This window comes from Orbicella franksi, chromosome 7 (genome assembly GCF_964199315.1).
Source record: "Orbicella franksi chromosome 7, jaOrbFran1.1, whole genome shotgun sequence".
NCBI classification, from domain to species: domain Eukaryota; kingdom Metazoa; phylum Cnidaria; class Anthozoa; order Scleractinia; family Merulinidae; genus Orbicella; species Orbicella franksi.
Genome location: NC_138151.1, coordinates 8,787,409 through 8,806,996, shown reverse-complemented (window position 1 = coordinate 8,806,996; position 19,588 = coordinate 8,787,409). Strand labels below are relative to the sequence as shown.

The 19,588-nt window shown below is 38.5% G+C and overlaps 2 protein-coding genes across 8 annotated transcripts in view; both read right to left on the bottom strand.

The window, feature by feature from the left end:
* Window positions 1-441: 441 nt before the first annotated feature.
* Window positions 442-9,183, bottom strand: LOC145492170 (neurocalcin homolog). 2 transcript variants are annotated; one of them, XM_081471510.1, is made up of 3 exons: window positions 8,923-9,183; window positions 7,210-7,714; window positions 442-2,924 (listed from the first exon to the last, which is right to left on the bottom strand). In XM_081471510.1, the coding sequence occupies exons 2-3, from the start codon at window positions 7,451-7,453 to the stop codon at window positions 2,578-2,580; spliced, it is 591 nt and encodes a 196-aa protein (XP_081327636.1). In that variant the 5' UTR covers window positions 7,454-7,714; window positions 8,923-9,183; the 3' UTR covers window positions 442-2,577. The 2 variants fall into 2 exon arrangements, with proteins under 2 accessions (XP_081327636.1, XP_081327635.1); XM_081471509.1 differs by lacking the exon at window positions 8,923-9,183 and having other exon boundaries at window positions 7,210-8,331.
* Window positions 9,184-12,700: 3,517 nt separating this feature from the next.
* LOC145493348 (protein Wnt-4-like) overlaps window positions 12,701-19,588 on the bottom strand; it is a 34,330-nt gene continuing 27,442 nt past the window's right edge. For all 6 annotated transcript variants that reach the window (XM_081472805.1, XM_081472807.1, XM_081472806.1 and 3 more), the window contains one exon: window positions 12,701-15,098. In XM_081472805.1, coding sequence (XP_081328931.1) covers window positions 14,634-15,098 — 465 coding nt within the window. In that variant the 3' untranslated portion in view covers window positions 12,701-14,633. The remainder of the gene's footprint in view (window positions 15,099-19,588) is intronic.

Below are 19,588 nucleotides of genomic sequence, written 5' to 3'. Positions count from 1 at the left end.
CAAACAAACGAAAAACTGTATAAATTTTATAAGATGCCATGAACTCTGCAGTTTGGGAAGTTTCCTTGCCACCGATTACCCTTCCCAACACCCGAGAGTCTTTTTGGTGAAAAGAGTCAGTTTCCAGAAAAAAGTTTTGTCACTTTATGAGAGACGTAAGTTTACTTCTTTGAACCGCGCAAGGAATCTATTGCAAAACGAAAGAACCACTGTGTTGCCTCTAAGTAGGCCTTTCACAAATATTCAGATATCTTTTAGGATATTTAGAAGTTTTCAAGATATTTAGAAAATTTAGGGTTATTTAGAAATATTCATAGCCTTCAAATGGGCGTCAGGTCTTCCATCGGAAATACGGATAAATAGTAGGGGAGGGGGATGTAAATACTCTAGAGGAGGTCGCTGTGATCTTACTTACTTCAAAAAAGACAAACAGAAACATGATTCTTTTCGATTCTTTATTATACAAACACTGGTTAGAATCAGTGAGCATTAACAAAGGTCATCCTCACCTTCAAGAAAATCAACTGATATTCTAAAAAGACAACAGCACGATTGCGTCGTGTGAGTTGTCTTGAATTAAATTTTGACAATTTATTCAACAAAATCGAAATTTATTAAAGAATTAAAATACTCTATTAAGCCCCTGGGGATTGTATTATTATTCCAAACTTCACTAAATAGGGAGTGAAATTTACTAAAAGAATTAAAGTTGCCTAAGGGGGTTTAATAGAGCTTTTTTGTTAATTATAAAGCAGTCCAATAACTAATCGTGATAATTTTTTTTTGGAATTCTAGTCGCATAGAGAGCCAAAAAGTTGTTTTGAGTCGTAGTAGCACTCGTTTTACGTATAAATTAAGCTAAACGTAAATCAACTGAAGTTTAGCAAACTCATGATCTTTATCCTGTAAAATTGTGACCAACCATCAGCCTGTTTTAAGTCAGTTTTGGGTTCAGGTTATTTTGTATCAATATACCCGGTTTTAAACTCAGCTATTTCTTTAGAGACACCCCGGAGGGGGGGGGGGAGGGGGGGACTCCCATGTAAAAAGGATGGGGGTGCTCGTCGGAAATTTTGACAAGAACCCCTAAGAGCTACCAAGATCCTGTTTTGTGAGCGTGGCTTGAAATGTTTTTCACCCCTAAGAGGCACCAATTCTAAAACAACACTTTATCTCCTGTCATGTTTTTTCCGCTAAATCAGTACCCTAAAACATACCGCGAAAGTTTCCACTGTCGACCTTTTGAGGATACACACCCTAAGAGTTACCAAAACCGCTTTTTTAACCACTAAAAGGTACGACCAGCACCCCCTTCCTTTTTATATGGGAGTCCCCAGCATACAAATTCTCCTTATTGGTCTCGAAGCATTTCTAATGACGTTGGGTAGGAGAATTTGATGATGTATCTCGACAACTTGTTGGCATGCTCGAACGTGACGTAATTTGGTTTAGGCTCCGTCCACACTACGCCGGAGGAATTTGAAAACGCAGCAATCACCGTTCATTTTGGATTCGTGGTTGCGGAAAACTCAGGCGGGGAAATCACTTTATTATCGTGACGTCATCGTTTTGGAAAAGCTCCGTTTTCAAAATGTTTTCCGTCCACACTCAAACGCAAAGCTGGCGTTTTCAAATTCCTCCGGTTTGAAGAGCTCCGTTTTTGTGACGGATTACGGTTAGGAAGGTACGCCTGACCGTAGAAATGAAGCTGCGATTTCAAACTCCCCTGGCGTAGTGTGAACGGGGCCTTGGTAATTTGAGCAGGAATCAATAACCTGCCTTGCGTGGACTTGAACACCACGACAGTACTCGATGCCTTTTCAGATCTTTCTTTTTTATCAACTGCTATTTTGGCCAGCGTCCTATTCAAGGGCGCTTGGGAGATAAGAGAGCAATAAACTGCAATGCTTTCTTTATGTCCGGCAATTAACAAGCCAGCTTTAAATCTACTCCGCGCGTGAAATACTCAATAGTAACTTTCTAAAATCAATAGTTAAACACAAACTTATCCTTGTCTTGCTAATGGAAGCTGCAAATTTTCATAAAGCTGTAGTTGGGGGATTAGTTAAGGGCATAAATGAAGGACAAAAATGTTCGTCGCATTTAGACCTACTCTGTGCGGGAGATACTCAATACTAACCTTCTCAGATTAGAAGTTAACACAAGCTTATATCAGTCAAAAATGTTCGTCGCAATCGCCATTGATCGGCTTGGAAAAACTAAGTCAAAATTGGTGCTTATGGTGCCAATGACAAAAGAAACGCTTATATCGCCGCACCGTAAAAGTCTTTTTACAGCAGATACTACCACAATGGTCCGAGCCTAAGTGATTTATAATTATAGAAAACTAGTTAGTGACCTATACCATGGACTATTTTTCGAATGGAAGAGGGATTCCTTCGCATCAAATTGTCCATTTCGATAAAGAAATTGGGTGCCTAATACAATAAACACGTATTTCAAGCTATCCATATTAAAATTCAATGTCACTTAACTAATTTAAAATGACCTGACCTACGTATCTTCCTCAACCGGCCGCTCGTCTTTCCAACAGAAAGCCTACACAGTCCTAATCCCTCATGTCTTCTCCGCCCCTTGCTCTAGAATAAGCGCAAGAGTTTTGTCCTTCGTCGCTCCTTCGATGAATTCCGACAACGATAAAACACCGTCTCTATTGGAATCGAAGGTATGGAAAACCTTCAGCGTGCGTTCTTCGGGTGTGAGTTCGTCCCAGTTCGGAATGCCTTCGGTTTCTTCCGGATTGTCGCCCATTGTCTTGTACAACGCGTCCACTATTCGAAACATTTCTTGCTTTGTGATAAATCCGTCGCCATTGACGTCGTAAATGCTGAACGCCCAGCGGAGTTTTTGCTCCATTGTACCTCGAGTCGACACAGAGAGGGAGCACATGAATTCACGAAAGTCTGCGAACAGAAAAAAAAAAAAAAAAAACCATTTAAAATTCATCGTCAGGGAGCACCGTTCCCTTTTCGAAAATAAGATCTTCAAATCCCGGGGGCTACTCCCATACAAGAAGGCTCCACCCGAAAGGGGTACTTTTTCAGGCTTCGGGTATATAAAAGGGTAGGGACTTGACAAGTTGTTGCATATCAAAGGGTAAGGAAATCTCTCATTTGGTTATTTAAAGAGCATTTGATTAAAATATCATGGCTGCATCATTTAATTTATTAGGCACTACCAGGAGCCATAATCGGGGACGGAGACCGTAAGTCTCGGGATTCGCGCGCACCTATGATATGGGACAATTTTTCTATTTTTAGAACAAATTGCGCCATCCTGACGTCATACATCCGCGCGTATTCACGCACATGTCAGGGGCTCTCGCGTGGATTTTGTCACGTTGCGTGATCAAATGGTGAGAGTTAGAGATTCTCTTGCGTATTTTTCACATCGATGGCAGGGAATAAGGCAGAGAATACGAACCAGGGCGCTTATATGTAGTTTAATGCTCTGAGCTAACGGAAAAGGTGGGTTTTTCAGGGTCGAAAACAAGACTTCAATCTCGCGCTGGGAATGAATAATAAGATCTGCGCACGCTAGTTGTAAGCTCACGCGTATGCTTAAGAATATAGCAAGAAAACTCTCTACTCTGGTATCGAGTTAATTTGTGAGTTTCTCAGACAATGTTTAATCATAACCAAAACCTGTTTTGATGGTTCCTTATTGTCTCTGCTTGTTTGGTGAGTTTGCAAAGGTTTTTGAAAGGAAAGTCTGACGCGTACAATTAGCTCATTTGCATAGTGCAGCTCGTGCACTTTCAAGTCCGAGTCGGTGTTTTCAATTGTCAACAAATCTTGACAAAGATTTCTTTCGTTATCTTTTGTGTTGAGATGCTGCAACAAATTTCACGAATGCAAAAAAGGTTACAAACATCATGTGTGTTTCTTCAACATAAGCATAGTGAAGTTTTACACTGCGAAAATGAAAATAGACAAGGAGTTTTTATAACTCGATCAACAAAATCGAAATCGTTATTCCAAGTTGATTAAAGAAAGCGTCATCGTAACTTTGCTGATTGTTTCTGCTTTATTCACATATTTTCAGCTTAGCTTTTAATATGTTCTCAAACATTTATCAATCTTAAACATATTTAAAAACTATAGAGCTATTGTTTGAGTTCGATGTACGCTTTCACACGAAAGTGCGGCGGAAGTACGATTTGTCATGTTTACTGACTGTACAAAACACGCATCGGCGGGCGCTCTCATTCATCGACAACAGAGAATTTACTGGATTTTTACACGAATAAAACTGAGCAGTATCTACGGACGTAAAGTTATTAAGCCTCGATGAAACATCAAGCGTTGCTTACAATTCAAGCGAAACTCAAACTAGCATGCACGCGCGTGTGCCGCAGGTGATGGCGCAATTTGTTCTAAAAATAGAATTATTGTCCCATATCATGGGGACAACCCCAATACTTGAAATGGCGCGCGCTTACGGTCTCCGTCCCCGATTATGGCTCCTGGCACTACATGAAAATAGTAAGAAGACTTCCTTTTTTCAGTTTGGCAGGTTTTTCATAATACGTGCTAGTTATGAAGGTATTATATTTTATAATTTAGTTGTAGATGTATGTGAAAGGGGTTCCTTTTTCTGTGAAAATGGTGTACAAAAGGGTAAGGGATTAGACCTCGGGGCGGAGCGTCCGTAGAGTACCTCCCGGGTATCTAGCTTTCACTGAGTGAGGCTGAGTGAATGGGCTGTCTTGTTTTTAAGAAAAAGAACGACGCTTTTTTGGTTGACAAGACATATCTAGAGAGAAACGTCTATGCTCTGTGCTTTGTACTCTGAATCGGTTGACATTGGCCAACAATTTCCAAGCATAACTTATCTGCCTCGAACAAACATCTTATCTTACCATGGTCACTTAAACTCGTGAAAACTGAAACAGTATTTGAAATCGACGAATAGACCTCGTTATGTGTGTTTAAATCCTTGATAATGGGGCAGATAACAGGTTGTATTCGCAACTAGCGAACTACGATAAAAGTGTAATTATTGCAATAGACATTTTCACTTTTCCATGATTCTTTATTTGAATGTTTTGGTACTAAATCTTTCTCGAGAATTCTCTGGTGCGGTGTGCGAGCGGCGAAGCACTTAAACTTAATCGTTAACAAGGTGCTTCTTAATAATAGAACGAACATTTAAGTACGGTTGTGTTAATTGCAATTCGGTTCTTGTTTCTTTTATAATTAATTACAGTTTCTTTTGATGTTCAAAGCATCAACGAAAAAACCTGAGAATGGTTGTGCTGCATACAAAGTGATTGTAAGCGAGAGCAAATATTCAGCTGTTTAAAGTTGTATACGATACAAACGTCTTGTGACTTAAAATAACTCAAACTTTTCGTTAATGTTCCTATGTGATATGCCGTAAAGTGGCTTGTACAGTTTCGTTTTTGCTCGATGAAAATGACGAAATCTTTACACGCCGAAATGCGAAAAAGAATTGTCTCCACTCACGTTTCAGCTTTGCAGATGGACGTCCCTGTGTGTTTGGGTGCAGGCTAAAAGCTTGCCAATCTTAATTTTAAGCGCGCTTGTAAATTACTTCTCTTAACATTAATAACAATTGCAACCTACACTATTAAAACCCTTGCTTTTATATTTTACATCTTGACCGAATGCAGTTTCTACTAAACGCCCTCAAACATATGCATATGGAATTAGAAACCTTGCTTTCAATAGGAACAATGATGGTAAAAATAAATATTACATAACGTGGCTCGAGGTTATAATTTTTTTTTCTTCTCCATGTTAATCCTTTTCCTTTTTTCGTTAAAGCTGAAAATAAGCCAAAATAAAGTAACAAGATGCACTCCTTTTAAATCCGGCAGTCAATTAAGGAATAAAAGTGTATTTTTTTACATCAAGTATTCGATTTGGTACAAAGTGAGTTTGCCATCTTGCAAAATAGCGTCAAATTAAAACGACAATGTGTCGCCGTAAAGCGCGATTGTTTGTATTATGGCTACGTTCTACTTTGCATTTTTCATGTGAAAATGCAGCGGCTAATGAAGAACACGCTTATAATCGTGCACGGATTTTATTTGGCGACATAAAGCGGCGTTGGCGTTCGGATGTGTTAAGAATCACAATCAGAAACAAAACCAAACGAAGAATTAAAAGAAAACGTCCAAAGAAAACCGTATCAAATCGTATCGAGATCATACGGACGGTGAATTTCCATGGTAAAATAAGACATCTACAATTCTAAATTAGGACTTTAGACAAAACCCGCAGGCGCGCGCTGTTTTGCTTTCCACAGAACATACTAGTTTCCTCACTTTGGGAAAACTTAAGCGACAAAAACTTTCGCTTCACTTTTGCACCTGTTTCAGAAACGAACATCAATGTTTTCAGAAGTTATCGAGTTTCATTCATTTTGTTCGCACGTCAGCCAAATGCATATTTACAAAATTTCTTTATGAAAATTAGGCAGTTGACAACAAGGGCGGTACGTTTGTTGCGCGCGCTAGATAACTCATCTGAGCTACGTATTGCACAGAGATAAAATGTTTTCATTGCCATTTCCGCGCGAATATATTTCGTACAGAACTTTTAATATTCTGATTTTAATTCTCGTGCTGTTTTGAATACAATAAACACTTTTGTTTCTTGTCCCGTCGCTGTATCCTTTATGAGTGAACATTTCTGAAACATTGACTTTACAGAACAGAAAACTTCTCCAATGAAAGAAGCCTCTTCAATAAGCGACTCGAAAATCCAATTACTGACTTGTGTTTAATTATTCATAACACTTTGACATACACTGTAAACAGGAGACTTTTTTCCCCTCGATTGTTTCAGTGCGAAAAAAGTTTTCTCGCGGCGAAGAATGCCGAAAAATGTGCTAGGGGAAGAAATGGTTTTCCTCGCAACACTAAGGCGGAAAAGTTGGCGACAATTCACAAAGGTTGTAATCAATAAAACCCGTTTATATCGTTTCTCCTGATCTAATATGACAATAGAATAATCTCGCCGGCCTTTACATCCTCGATGTGCTGTTTTTAATTTGACTTCTCGTGTAAAAGATTATTCGTGTTTTCAGGCGTGGAGGGTATTCTCATCGAAGTGAAGAAAGTTGGCCAGAAAAGCAATTGGATCAAATAACACTGTGAATCTCTTTCTTTTTTAGATTAATCGAAAATCACCTTAAAATATCAAAATTCGCCTGACTTACCTATTTTTCCATCTCCATTGACATCAAACCGTCGAAAAACGCAAGCGGCGAGCCTCGAAGCATCCCCTTTGTCGAAAACTTTCTTGTACATCTCTATAAATTGTTGCTTTGTTAGATATCCGCTTGGGCAATCCTTAAGGAAACCTTTATACCACGACTTGAGTTCTTTCTCGTCGAAGTTCGTGTGCTTTAGAAGGTCGCCTAAGACTTCGGGATCTAGCTTCTTACTCTGTTTTTTCCCCATACCGAAGCTCAAGCTGGAATAATCAGCAACGAGTCGAGAGCGAGCAAAATGGAGCGCCGCGCCCAAGTCAAGGCAGTTAAACCAAGATGGCGTGCGCCGTTTCACTTCTGCTCCCAAGCGGAACTTGATAGGTTGACTCTGTGACTGCTAAGGTCGTTGTTCAGCGTTCGTTTCTCGGTGTGACCGTGCGGCGACCAGCGAGCATCCAGATGCACGGCTGCATTTGCTATCGCATTAACAACAATTATTTTCACCGGCCTCCTATCGGAGCCAAATCAAAAGCTGGTCATGACATGGTCCAATTACATCAAAAAGGCAAGGCTCCTGACGTGACGGGGTTTCTGTTTATGTGCACCGGGAAACCGACTGGGAATTCTTATAAACCGTTATACAAATACTATATTCACCAGCGACCACGGAGTCATGCACTTATGCGGTGGTAGAAATGGGCCACGGAAACTGAAAACAACAGCCTTTCAGATACTCAGCATAAATTAATGGCGAACATGCAAGCTGAAGATACCCTCTCTGTTTGATTGACAATATGAAACAGCCCTTGACCTGGATAAAAAAAAATTCAGACCAAAAATTTCAAAGATCTATAAAATTGGAACTTCACTAAATGAAACTTTCTATGCTTTTATTTTGGCGATTTCTAGTCGCGACAAATCGTACTGTTTTTGTTTGGCGGGATAATTTCGTGCCCCTTTCTTTTATATATTAATATATCACTTTTCATTTGCGATTTTTAATTTAAGTGACTATTCTACCATTGTTTTAAGCCCTCGCCATCCGGCAAGGAGTTGAATAAATTAAGAATGCATTTAAGAACTAGATCGAACCGTGTTTTTGTTTCCCTAGATGAATCTTAATTCCTGGTGCAGCAAATACACAAGTTAGATAATTTTCTAAAAAGTTCAGTATTTTGCGAACGCCGTTTGCTCGAGTTTTTTAACGCCGATGTCAAAGTACCAACTTCATCTCGCTGAGAGCATAAAGGTCGTAAAATAATTTGGTATACGTCATTTATTATTCCAATATGTCGTGCCTATATTGGGAGGCGTTACGGACATATCAAGTTGTTTCGTGTGCACTCATTAAAACCTTACTTTTGGCTATCTATTTGGCTAGAACGATTTTAGAAGCTGTTTTCTGAGAAAGGCTCCAAAGCCTGCGGCGAGCGCTTTTGCTGTAAGGCGTGTACAGAACTTGCATAAAGATAGAAAAGAAAACCTCAATGTTTGGAATTTACAAACGACATATTCTTTATAACACCCCTAAATCGGGGAAAGAAAAAGGAATTATAACTAACAACTCATTGCGATTCAAATGCAGATGTTTCTGAAAAATAACCAGCAACCTAAGTGAAATAGAACTATAGTGCAACGTACCCAGGGCCGACCTATTTTAGCAAATGATTTGCAAACATCGCTGAAAGCCAGGAAATAAACTCTGTGAGTTTGAATTACCTTCATGGTCCTTCCAGAATACTATTTGTACAATGCTTTCAGGGCCGATGCCAGTATGAGGCAAACGGAGGCAGTTGCTTTTTTTCGTTTCTGTTGTTCCTTTTTTGAAGGGGAAAGTGAAGCACTGCTAAATACCTGGGAAAGAATTGAACCATGGACGCTACCTCAGTCATAATTTTTTTCTGGCCACGGCCCTGGCTTTTAAGTTAGGTGAAAATATCTTCCAGTCCGCAATGTTTAATTAAAACCAAATTTACATCCAGATAAGGAATAAGTGACGCGCTTTTGCTGCAAGATAAGTTAGACCTCAAGCGTTTTGGTTTTACTTCACCGCATGTTGTGCTCCATATATCGATCTAAGTACGTCAATGCGTTTGAGATACGTCAAAGTGGTAAACAGATTTGGCGTTGAAAAAAAAACAGATAAGTTTCTATACTGAAAAAGTTTTTTTTTATCCGAATTCAAATTATTTCTTTATTTTTGTTTTCCTATCAGTGTTCTGGTTTATATTGCGATAAGTGATCTAAAATGGATGAAAAAACAATTGCCCCGAGCAAAAAGAGGTCGTCATTCATCTATTTTCATATTAGCATTTTTAAACTTCTGTTCTAGTAAGACGGAGAAGGAAACACCTGAACGCTTTTATTTTCGGTATATCAGGACTCATCTGAACAGTATGAACTGTGAAGAACATTGTATATTCTGTACATGTAACACGTTCTCAATTGCACGCTGTGTTTACTTGTAATGGTTTTCATTTTTAATAAACGAAACAACACCGTAAAAACAAAGTGTAGTCTGATGATATAAATTGATGATTGATAAAACATATAGCCCGCTTTCTGAGGGTTTGCTTGATGTATTGAAAAACAAAACAAAGTTAAAGATTCTTCTCTATAATAAAGGTTATATTTACAAAAGAACGTCCACGCAGTATCCGGTATGGCTGCAAGCTGAGAAAGGCTTGTAAATTCTTTTGTGGGCCCCTTTCAGAAAGTTCTGCGCTATTTTGATAGCATTGAAAGCGCTATTAAAACAGCGTCTTCTAATAACAATAAAACAACGCCTTAAACGACTGACAGGAAGGTAAATATAAGTGGTATACGGTGTATTTGAATATTAATTCTTAATTGACACTGTAAAACATGATTCGCGCAACATTCTAAGGAAGGAATTACTAGCAAAGAAATTTTACTTTCTTTGGTTTAAAGAGCTGGACAGGTATTTTCTCATAAGGGTTTGTCGTTTTTCAAGCTAAATGTGAGGTTGATGTAGCCAATGGTTGAATATGAGAATTGCGATGTTATAAAGTTTTCATAGCTGTCTCATGCTCCTTTCAATTAATTAAGGGGTGTCGCATCTTTTCGCCCCAAATTCCATTAACGTGTTTTACACCGCAAGTATATTGTGACTGCATGGCAAAAAATAATAATAATAAAACCTTATATTACGTGACAATTTTCTAATTGCAACTTAATGGTAAAATGTCATATTGGGAAATTGTTATACTTTGCATGCATCATAATTTTCTTATTACACGTATAAAATAATTAGAAATGCAAGGCTATTACTGACGGATGTTTAAAATGGATCTCTTTTACTGTGAAAAGTTTTGACTAGCAGAACATGGCGAAGTGAACTCTTAATTACTTTCCCTGGCTTCTTTAAAATCCTTGTTGGAAGCATAGTAAGATAGGGTATGATTATTAGCAGCTGTCAAGCGGTCTACAGCCCGTGCCCTGAATTCTCAACTTTCGCGAATTGCATTCATGTGATGGACATCTGTTCTTGCAGCTCTCGCTCAAGAAAAACTCTTTAAATTTTCTAGGAATTTTCATGTACGAAATAAGCATCTAGATCAGTTTTTTTCCGGTGCGTCAAAAATGAAATTCGAGCGTCAACTGTGACCTTTTTCAAACTCTAGATTAGTTCGTGATTAAAAGCACGAAATACTGAACGCATGAACGTCAAATGAAACAAGTAAATAAATTATTTGATTATTATTCCTCATTTAAAAATGGTTTTGAACAATGAACGTTTATTTTTACCCCCATTCTGTGTCACCGTCGGTGCACCTGTAATATGACTCATCTATTAAAAAGAAATGAAACACTCGCCAAAAACGTAATACGAAACCAAATGGCAATCGAGCCAAAACACATGAAAAAAAAAAAAAACACATTTTAGACATTTTAGAGCGTGGTCTCTCTATTTTTTCTCTCTATATTTACAAGTTTTGCCGTATTTTGTTGAGCCCAGAGGAAACAAATGACGAGCAAAGACATCAATTGACATTGTAAAATAAAATGTCCAATACAATTTTTAGTATTAAACGTTCACGGTTATTTCACCAGAAACAAAATTTTCACTTTGTTTTACGTGTTTCTATCGTTATACATAGGGCTTAGAGGGAAATTAAAACATAATTGTACATCGAGTCACTTGCCGTGAATATCGCCGTAAAATTTCACAATATTTTAAGCAGAATTTGGTTATGAATTCGTTGGCTTTCGTTTTGAAACTAAATTATCGTTCTGAAGCGATAAAAATATAAAAAAATTGCCTTTCCCTTCCACGTAGTCAGAGGAAGTTAAATCTTACCCTTTGTGTTACCAACATAGAAAGGACTGCTCGAGGTGAAAAAAAGAGCAAAAAATCTGCTGTCCAGGATATCTCAAAAGTGCAGCTCTATAGGATCAGCAGTTAACATTTTGAAATTTTTAACTTTGTCGGGAGCAAACTGAAAGATCAACTCACTGCAAAGGATTGGAAGACAATCCCAGCAGGAACACAATTCGACAAAAATTAATGGCAAGCGAGCCAAAAAATTAGCGTTAGACATTTTAGAGTGTAGTTTCCCTTTTTATAGGTCTTGAATTATTTTGGGGAGCCCATAGGAAACAAATTACGAGTAAGAAATTTAATATTCAGCGTTCAATTCTCTCACCCCGCCAAACTTTTCACTGTGTTTTGGTCATGGTAGGTGTGCAGCGTGCAACTATCGAGTTAAGGATGCAAGCAATGTCATAACATCGTCAAAGTGGCAGTAGAACCACGAGCCGCAGGCGAGTGGTTCCGCAGTAAACTTTGACACTGTCAATAGCTTTTCTCGCTTTTTGATTAGCCATTTAAAAAAGTCAATTCCCATTCGCCATTTCCACATCCCCCATAATACACCTTGTTCGCCCCCCGAATTCTGCATAACCTTTGTTTCCCATTTCTCCTGGGTATTACAGTCATTCCAAGAGAAATTGAAGACAATGCTTATGCAAAATTTGGGGGGGCAAACAAGGTGTATTGTGGGGGATGTGGAAATGGCGAATTGGTTAAAAAGTTGACAGTTAGACAGCTGAAGTTGAACTGTTGAAAGCTGGCATAAATTAAAATTTTATCCGTCTGTAGTCTTATTGATGATAAAAATGAGCCAATCAGCGCGCAAGAAATAAGACAGTTATTGTCAAAAAGCTCGATAGTTGCACACTGCACGCTAACCATTTCTTTTATAAACATTGAGACTTTGAGATAGTATATATTGAATCTCGTCGGGCTTTCATGAAGTCAAAAGCGCGATAAACCGCGTGAAAATTCACTCGGAAACATGACAAAGCGACACATCAAAACTTTTCTTGGATATGGCCTCTTCGGCAAAAGAAAAGAACAATATGGAGCCAGACATTTCTTAAAAGCGAGAGTGGAGAAGAAAGCGACCAAACACCCCTCGCTTTGAGCTGTTTGAGATGCTCTACTTCAATAGCAGGTTTGTGGGTTTCGTTTTCCTTTCCACTTCGTTTGAAATTTGATGAGTTGCGCGTCTAAGGCTGAACTTGAACCCATGAATGGCTTTTAAAAATGATCTCTGTCACTTTTGTTACTTGATAAAATAAGCCTAAATAAACAGAAGACTAAGGCCTAAAGGAAATTGTCAGAAATGTAAGCTTATATTTGAGCACGATATATCTTTCCTTCGAGCGGCTGTTTCTTCAAGAGTTCAATTCACGATCGAACGACGACGAGCGTTCGAGCAAAACTAAAACCCGGGAACTGAAATAATTCATCCGAGTCTACCGATATTTGACAAAACTTCCTTTATCAAGCTCAGAAACACTATTACCTTTAACGTTTTGTGAGCAATAGGATTTCGTATGTAAGACTTCACAAACAGAGATTCAGTTAAAGCTTTCATGTTTTGTTCGCCGAAAGCATGCAAATGGCTAGCGATGCCAGAAAAGTTTTACGCTGAAAGCTTGTGCTGAATTTTATTGTCGTCAAATCGCTAAGTGAAAAAATTCTCTCTAAAATTCCGGCTATGTACTACTAACCTCGAAAGGTTGATACAGACCAGCTCGCAGGAATAAAAATCCTCATCTCCGGAAAAATTATTAGATTTTTCCATATTTTAGGAGAAGAAAAGTAGGAATTATGTTTTACAAAGTGTCAACATCGATGAAAAAAATTGCCAAGAAAAATGAAACAAACTGACGTCAGCGTGCAACCTAGGACAAGATATTTGGTGTATTTCTGGCAAAGGTTTGAAAGGAAGGCTCTAAACTGCTTAAAATATCCCAGACCTTTCTAAATAGCTCGGAATTTTCTAAATAGCTTAAAAACATAGCCTTAGCGAAGCGCGCGTTCTGATTGGCTAATGTGCTCGATCCATTTGCCCGTGGCGTAACTCGAGCTCTGGCAAAGGTTGGATGTTCTATGATTGAAAACAAAAAAAATCCGGCGATCCTGTTAGTTTTAGTCTAGACGGACGAAAAGAAGGGCAAGGGCAAGAGATGGGAGACTGCAAGCCAACACGTATGACAGAATTCTTTCTTTTTTTTTTCAAATTTTCATAAGTAACCAGCGCTAGAAATAAAAGTTATGAGACATTCGACACGAAGAGTTATTTATTTAAGAATTTATAAGTAGTAACTGTAGCACCGTGTTATAAACGTGTAAATAGTTGTGTCTCAATAAATAAATATTCATAAAGTTAAGGTAGCTTAAACTCGTGAGGGCTTTCCCTCACTGACATTATCCTATACTGTTAAATTTGCATATTTGCTTCGGTGAACTTTGTTACTTAGAACAAGGAACTTAATTAATAAAAATATAAGTTGATCGCAAGAGTCAAACTAGACTAATGTCCAGGAGTTATATTAAGAAATTGAAAATGCTCAACAGTCGCAATCAGAAATTGTCCAGAAACCTCTCTCCTAAAATTATTTAGTTAGGTGTGTCTCTGTACATTTCATTTACAGTTCTCGGTCTCAATGACTCTTCTCACGTGTAGCTTGATCCAAACAGACAGTCCCTGAGGGTCCGTGTGTGCAAGTTTGTTGTGTCCGTGAATGCTTTAAGGTGTTCTTCCTGTGCAACGCCATATACGAAGCTAATCTATCTCCAAAGACAATGTTCTTTTACTATATTTGAGGTTTGAATCTGTACAGCAAAGGCTGAGTCCACCGCTAATATAGCAGCAGTCTCGAATGCCAAATGAATAACAACGACAGTGAAATATCTGTTGCAGTAGTCCGCTATTCTAATCTTTTTACAAATGTCCACTTTCTTACTTTTTTGACGAGCTTTCTGAATCATCTCTGTTCCATATATCTTCCATCTAAATTTCATCGCATGCCATTCAATAAACTTGACTTTCGTACATCTTCTTTGCTTGTTTAAATTAGGATTCAGTTCACAGGCTTTCTTTAGTTTTTTCTCTCCCTTACTTGCACGTGCTAACAGTGATTGTCTTTGCGCATTTTTTACACTTCACGTAACAGCACCACACGTATTGGCAGTTACAGCGCTCCACTATTTCCCGCGTAAAGGTTTTGTAGCCGCGTCCGCAGCACATGTACGCACAGCTACCCTTCCCACTGGTCTCGGGGTTGCACTCTCTCCCGACAGTACCCAGAGTTCCTCGACTTTCACTCTTCCTACAGTAGTTTGGAGAAGCGGCCAGAGCGATGAGGTCCCGGAGAGTGTATCGTTTTCCTCTTCTCGGTCTGAGCATGTGCTTATTACTGCCCTTAGTCTTGCTGACAACGTTGATGATTTTGTCGTACTTTTTCTTCAGGAGCGTTGCTACCTCTTTGAAGTCGCTCAAACGTCTGAAGCACGTTTTAGTCTGGCACGAGCCAGACACGCCATGACATCTGCAGACAACTGCCATCTTGTCTCGGACAGCCTGAAAAAAGAGAGTCAGTGAAAGATCAGGACTCCGCGCGTAATATTGATAGGTTGGTCTTCAATTGCATACTTGAAATAATTATGTGCTTGCTTTTTCTTTCCTTTTCATTGCTATAATTTGTTCTGAAACTAATAAAAAGTTCTGTTTGTACGACCAATATGGAGCAAAACTAAACCCATCTGGACTTACTTTATCCGCATTCTTCCGGGTTTTTCGACGGTTGTGTGTTTTCGCGTCTTAACTAGTTTTCCAGCACTAGCCATGCCTTGTATGACTGAATGTCGAGTTTGCTTCAATTATTTGAAAGTCGCCCTATGAAAGCTAACACTCTTACTCTTAAATTGACCAAGCATGATTAAATACACTTTGTAAAGAACTTACTACCTTCCAATCAGGACTTACAATTTAGGTAAGAATTTGGGCAAAAGTTTGATAGCGTTCAACTACACTAACACATTATATTCATTCCCCTTCCCTTCGCAGCGCGCCCCCTTCCTCCCCCTCCCCTACCCCTTCCGCATTTCCCCGAGATTTTATTTCAAATTAACCTACTGGTACTCCATTAATTTGCTTTAAATCTCTGAAAGTGATGATAACTTAAGCGCTGGCGCATTCGTAACTGGGTCTCTTTACCCCGAGTCACTGCACTATGACATCGGATGAAATAGCCAGTCCGGAAAGTACACGTTGGAACGCGGGGAATGAACTTGAAAGGCGTGGCCTGAGCACGTGTTCAAAACTTCAACCTCCCACAGTTCAGGAACGTAGCGAAAAGCTACTCTTTCAGTGTGGCTTTACTATCCGGAACAGTAAACTTTCAACAAGTATCTGTGAGGATTACAACATTTGAGGCTTCCCAGCAAGATGATGACAAATGACCCGAGACTGAACAGACTTGGATCAGAACTATTTCCACGGTTTGTGAGCATTCAGTTACGCTGTAGAAACGACATAATGTGACGGTATTGTTTCTCTGCAGGATTAGCCTTTCTCATTAGCTTTTTTAAAATGTTATAAATCGACAATTAGCGATGAGCTGAAAACGGTGGACGATGTAAACGCTGATATAAGAAATAAAGACAAGACGAAGTATTCTGTGTCCTTCACTTTTCCAAGAGTGATCAAAGCATTATTTCTCTATACAACATGACTTCCTTGTCAAGATAAAAGGTAAAGAGAAAAAAGCAAATAATCAACAAGACCATAGTGACGTGAGCATTGCAGGAGCATTGCAAGGAATGTATGAAAATCAGTTGGAAGAATTCAAATGTTCATCTTTGGACTGAGTATTTCCTCCTGAGTGTTGATGGTTTTGCACAATCTCTGTGTTTTGGTTTTTCATCTTTTTTCCAGACAATTCAAGCCATGTGCACTCTTGTTCCTGTCAAAACGTGTTGGATTGCACATTTTCCCCCGAACCTTTCAACAGCAATTTCAAGTGCTTAACCTCTCAATTTTCAAATTAAGCCGACCATTCTAGATCTCTCTCTAGGAATCCAAGCCATCCATTTAAGTCCCCTTATTAAATGTTAATAATGGTTGACACTTCGAAGGCACCCTGTTGTGAAATGTTTTCAATCAATTCGAGCTTTTTGAAGTTTAAAGGTCATTAAACTTGAAACGAAAAGATACACTACAAGTTCATTTTTTTATGGTGTAAAATAATTCTTCCATGTAAGGAAAGTGTGAAATCGCTTGCGGCGACAATGTGCAGACAGAAGAGTTTAGAGTTTAAGAATTCCGAGATCTTTCAGTCCTTTGCAAATTACTTAGAATCACAGTTTCTACTGGAATAGCAACTTGTATTACAAATATTACGCTAAGTCAATCACCTGAGAAAGTCGAGAAATTTTGCTCGTTTCGGTTTTTTAAAACTGATCAATACCTGACGGTATCCATTAAACCCACAAATGGCACAAGAACGGGGCGTACCCAATGTTCTGCATTGAATCTGATTAATTTCGATTTGGCCAATTTTGCGAGCTGGAGCTGCGCAAAAAGTATTTTTTCCACTGCGCGTGTAGAGATGAAAGGTCGGACAATAAAATGGCTTTTAAATTCCAATTCGATCTGGAAACATTGGACGAAAAGCCTCTCCGTGGGATGAACCACTGCAAAGTCCTATTTATTTTTTATTCATTTAATGGGCTCTATGTAAAGGTTATCAGCACGAAGGCCTCGCAATTAAACACCCGTTCGAGCTTCTTTCGCTCTTAATCTAAGGGATGGTTTTAATCTGGCATATTATACAGTTCCAGAAGTGTACAGACTTCTAACAATGTTAGAATTTCTCCTTGTAAATTGAAAAAAAGGCTTGTGCGACGCCACGTCAAGGTCAGACAGACCAATGACCTGTAATGTCCAAACTGACCATGTCATATTAGACCATAAACAAAGCCCAAGAATGCAACCAGTGTGGTTTATCGACAGGTCCCAAGAAAGAAAGAACAAGACGTATCGCAAAGGAGTGTGATCTTATTTTTCTTTTGAATAATGAAGCTGCAGTCTCTTGTTTCTTTGTTCTTTCCGTCAGTCCTTCTTAAAGAACCAGAAACACAGAAACATTCCAAGCGACGAACTAGTATTTTGAACGAAGATGCAAACTAGAAAAAAAATATGTCGAAACTGCCAATCATCTTTGTTGGAGTCCATACATTTCTCTTATTTTGTTATTGATAATTTGGAGGTTTATCAATAGCTGTGTCTCCTATGCTCTTGGAAGTCAAAGGTTTCACACTATTTTTAGCTTCTGCACTGGCGATATAACAATTAAAAATTCAGAGATCGAAACCAAGGCACGGTATGCAGTAGATAACAAACCGCATCTGAAGGTCGGTCAAAAGCCAGAAGAAATTCGCATTAGCAAAAAATTAAAGAAAATAAAGCAATTATAGCCCGATTATCAGGAGTTACTACTGTCGTAAGTGTGCCCTATAGACGTTTCACACTTTAAAGAGGCATGTCCGAAATTAGGCAAAAGTCAAAGAAGGTGCGTTGTGCGGAGTAATGATGATAATTGCTTTAACACGTTTTTGCTCTCGCTGGTACGAATTTAAATCATCAATCGAAAGTAATTTTCTCAAAGGAAATCCACATTTTCTATTGTTCACAGTTTGCCATCACCAAGACACAGTTGCCAAAGGCATATTTCACGAACCTGCATTTTCTAGAAAAGTTTTTTTCAGGTAAAATTTTAATTCGAGAAAACCGAAATAATTATTGACGCGAAACTGAGAAAAACATTTCACGAAACTTTCTCGAAAACTACGAGACAAGTTAAATGAAATAAAGAACCGCGAAAAGAAAAAACGTTGTAAAACTGCAAAATTGCAGAATATTGTCGAGTAAAGATTTTGTCTATAAAATTGTACAGTTTTTAGCACGCTACTCCAGACTCGAAGAGCTGAGTTGCTCGAAAGTTTTAAATGAGATTTAATGAATTGTACAATAAGTAGACCTGTTAGAACGAACAGAAATCATTTTACTTCGACCTCGGTGTTTCCGTTTACATTCATAGGAAAGACAAAGAAACATATGCAAAACCAGGAAACTGCAAAATTTTGAGCGCAACAAACACGTGACATCACATGTCAATCTCACACATGATTTGCATTTTATTGGCTTCCTTTCGCAAAGGTAAACATTCTTTGTACCCAGGCACTATTGGGAGACTTTCTGATCTACATCTGTAATCTTTAAAAAGATTAAAAACACGCAGTATTTGTCGGATTAGCCCACTTTATGTTTCTCGCTTACGACCACATGTTTTCAGTTATCAAAGTGTTCCAGATGACAAGCACTCTGAAGCAGATCTCGCATCTTTGTACCCCACGAAGATTGCTCATTAGGTAAAATATCTGTCTTTTGGGTTTCGTTCATTGTAATTGTGAAAAGAATATTGATAATTTTGTGGTAAAGTGACTCCCACCATCCAGAACAAAGACATCTTGAGTTGTGATATTCATCTGCTGTTTTGCTGTGGAACAGTATAAGAAGGTTTTCCTTTCGCGCTAGGCATTTCGTATTAAGAATAGTTTTCAGCAATAGGAACAGTTTTTATAGTGATTGATTATAAGAGCTCCTTCAAGTCATGTAATCAACATAAACATATTGCTTAGTATGACGTAGTTCACTTTCGTGTAGCATTCTGCGAAATGGCTTAACAGCGTGTGTGAGACACACGATGATTTGAATGACCCTGTACACATTTATTAAAGCCAGTTATCAGCCCCAACTGCAGAACAATCTACAAATTTGTTACCCTCAATCTTGGGAGAATCCGGTTTTCAAAACTGGAGCTTAACCTTGTAAAAAAAGCGTCGTACCCGTTTTTTTATTCCCAGAATCTATGAAAAAACGGTTAAAATTTCGGTTTAAAGCTTTCCTAGGTTGAAGAAGTATCTTCCAAGACCGAGTTATGAATGGTCCTTCGTGGATAAAGTTGCTTAATTACTTGAACAAAAGATCCATATCTATATTTTTTTTTT

Excerpts from the sequence above, each read along its gene's own strand:
- LOC145492170 (XM_081471510.1), bottom strand. The coding sequence starts at position 7,453 with ATGGGGAAAAAACAGAGTAAGAAGCTAGATCCCGAAGTCTTAGGCGAC. Across the intron at positions 2,925-7,209 it reads CAATGGAGATGGAAAAATAG|ACTTTCGTGAATTCATGTGC; the intron begins GTAAGTCAGGCG and ends TTCTGTTCGCAG.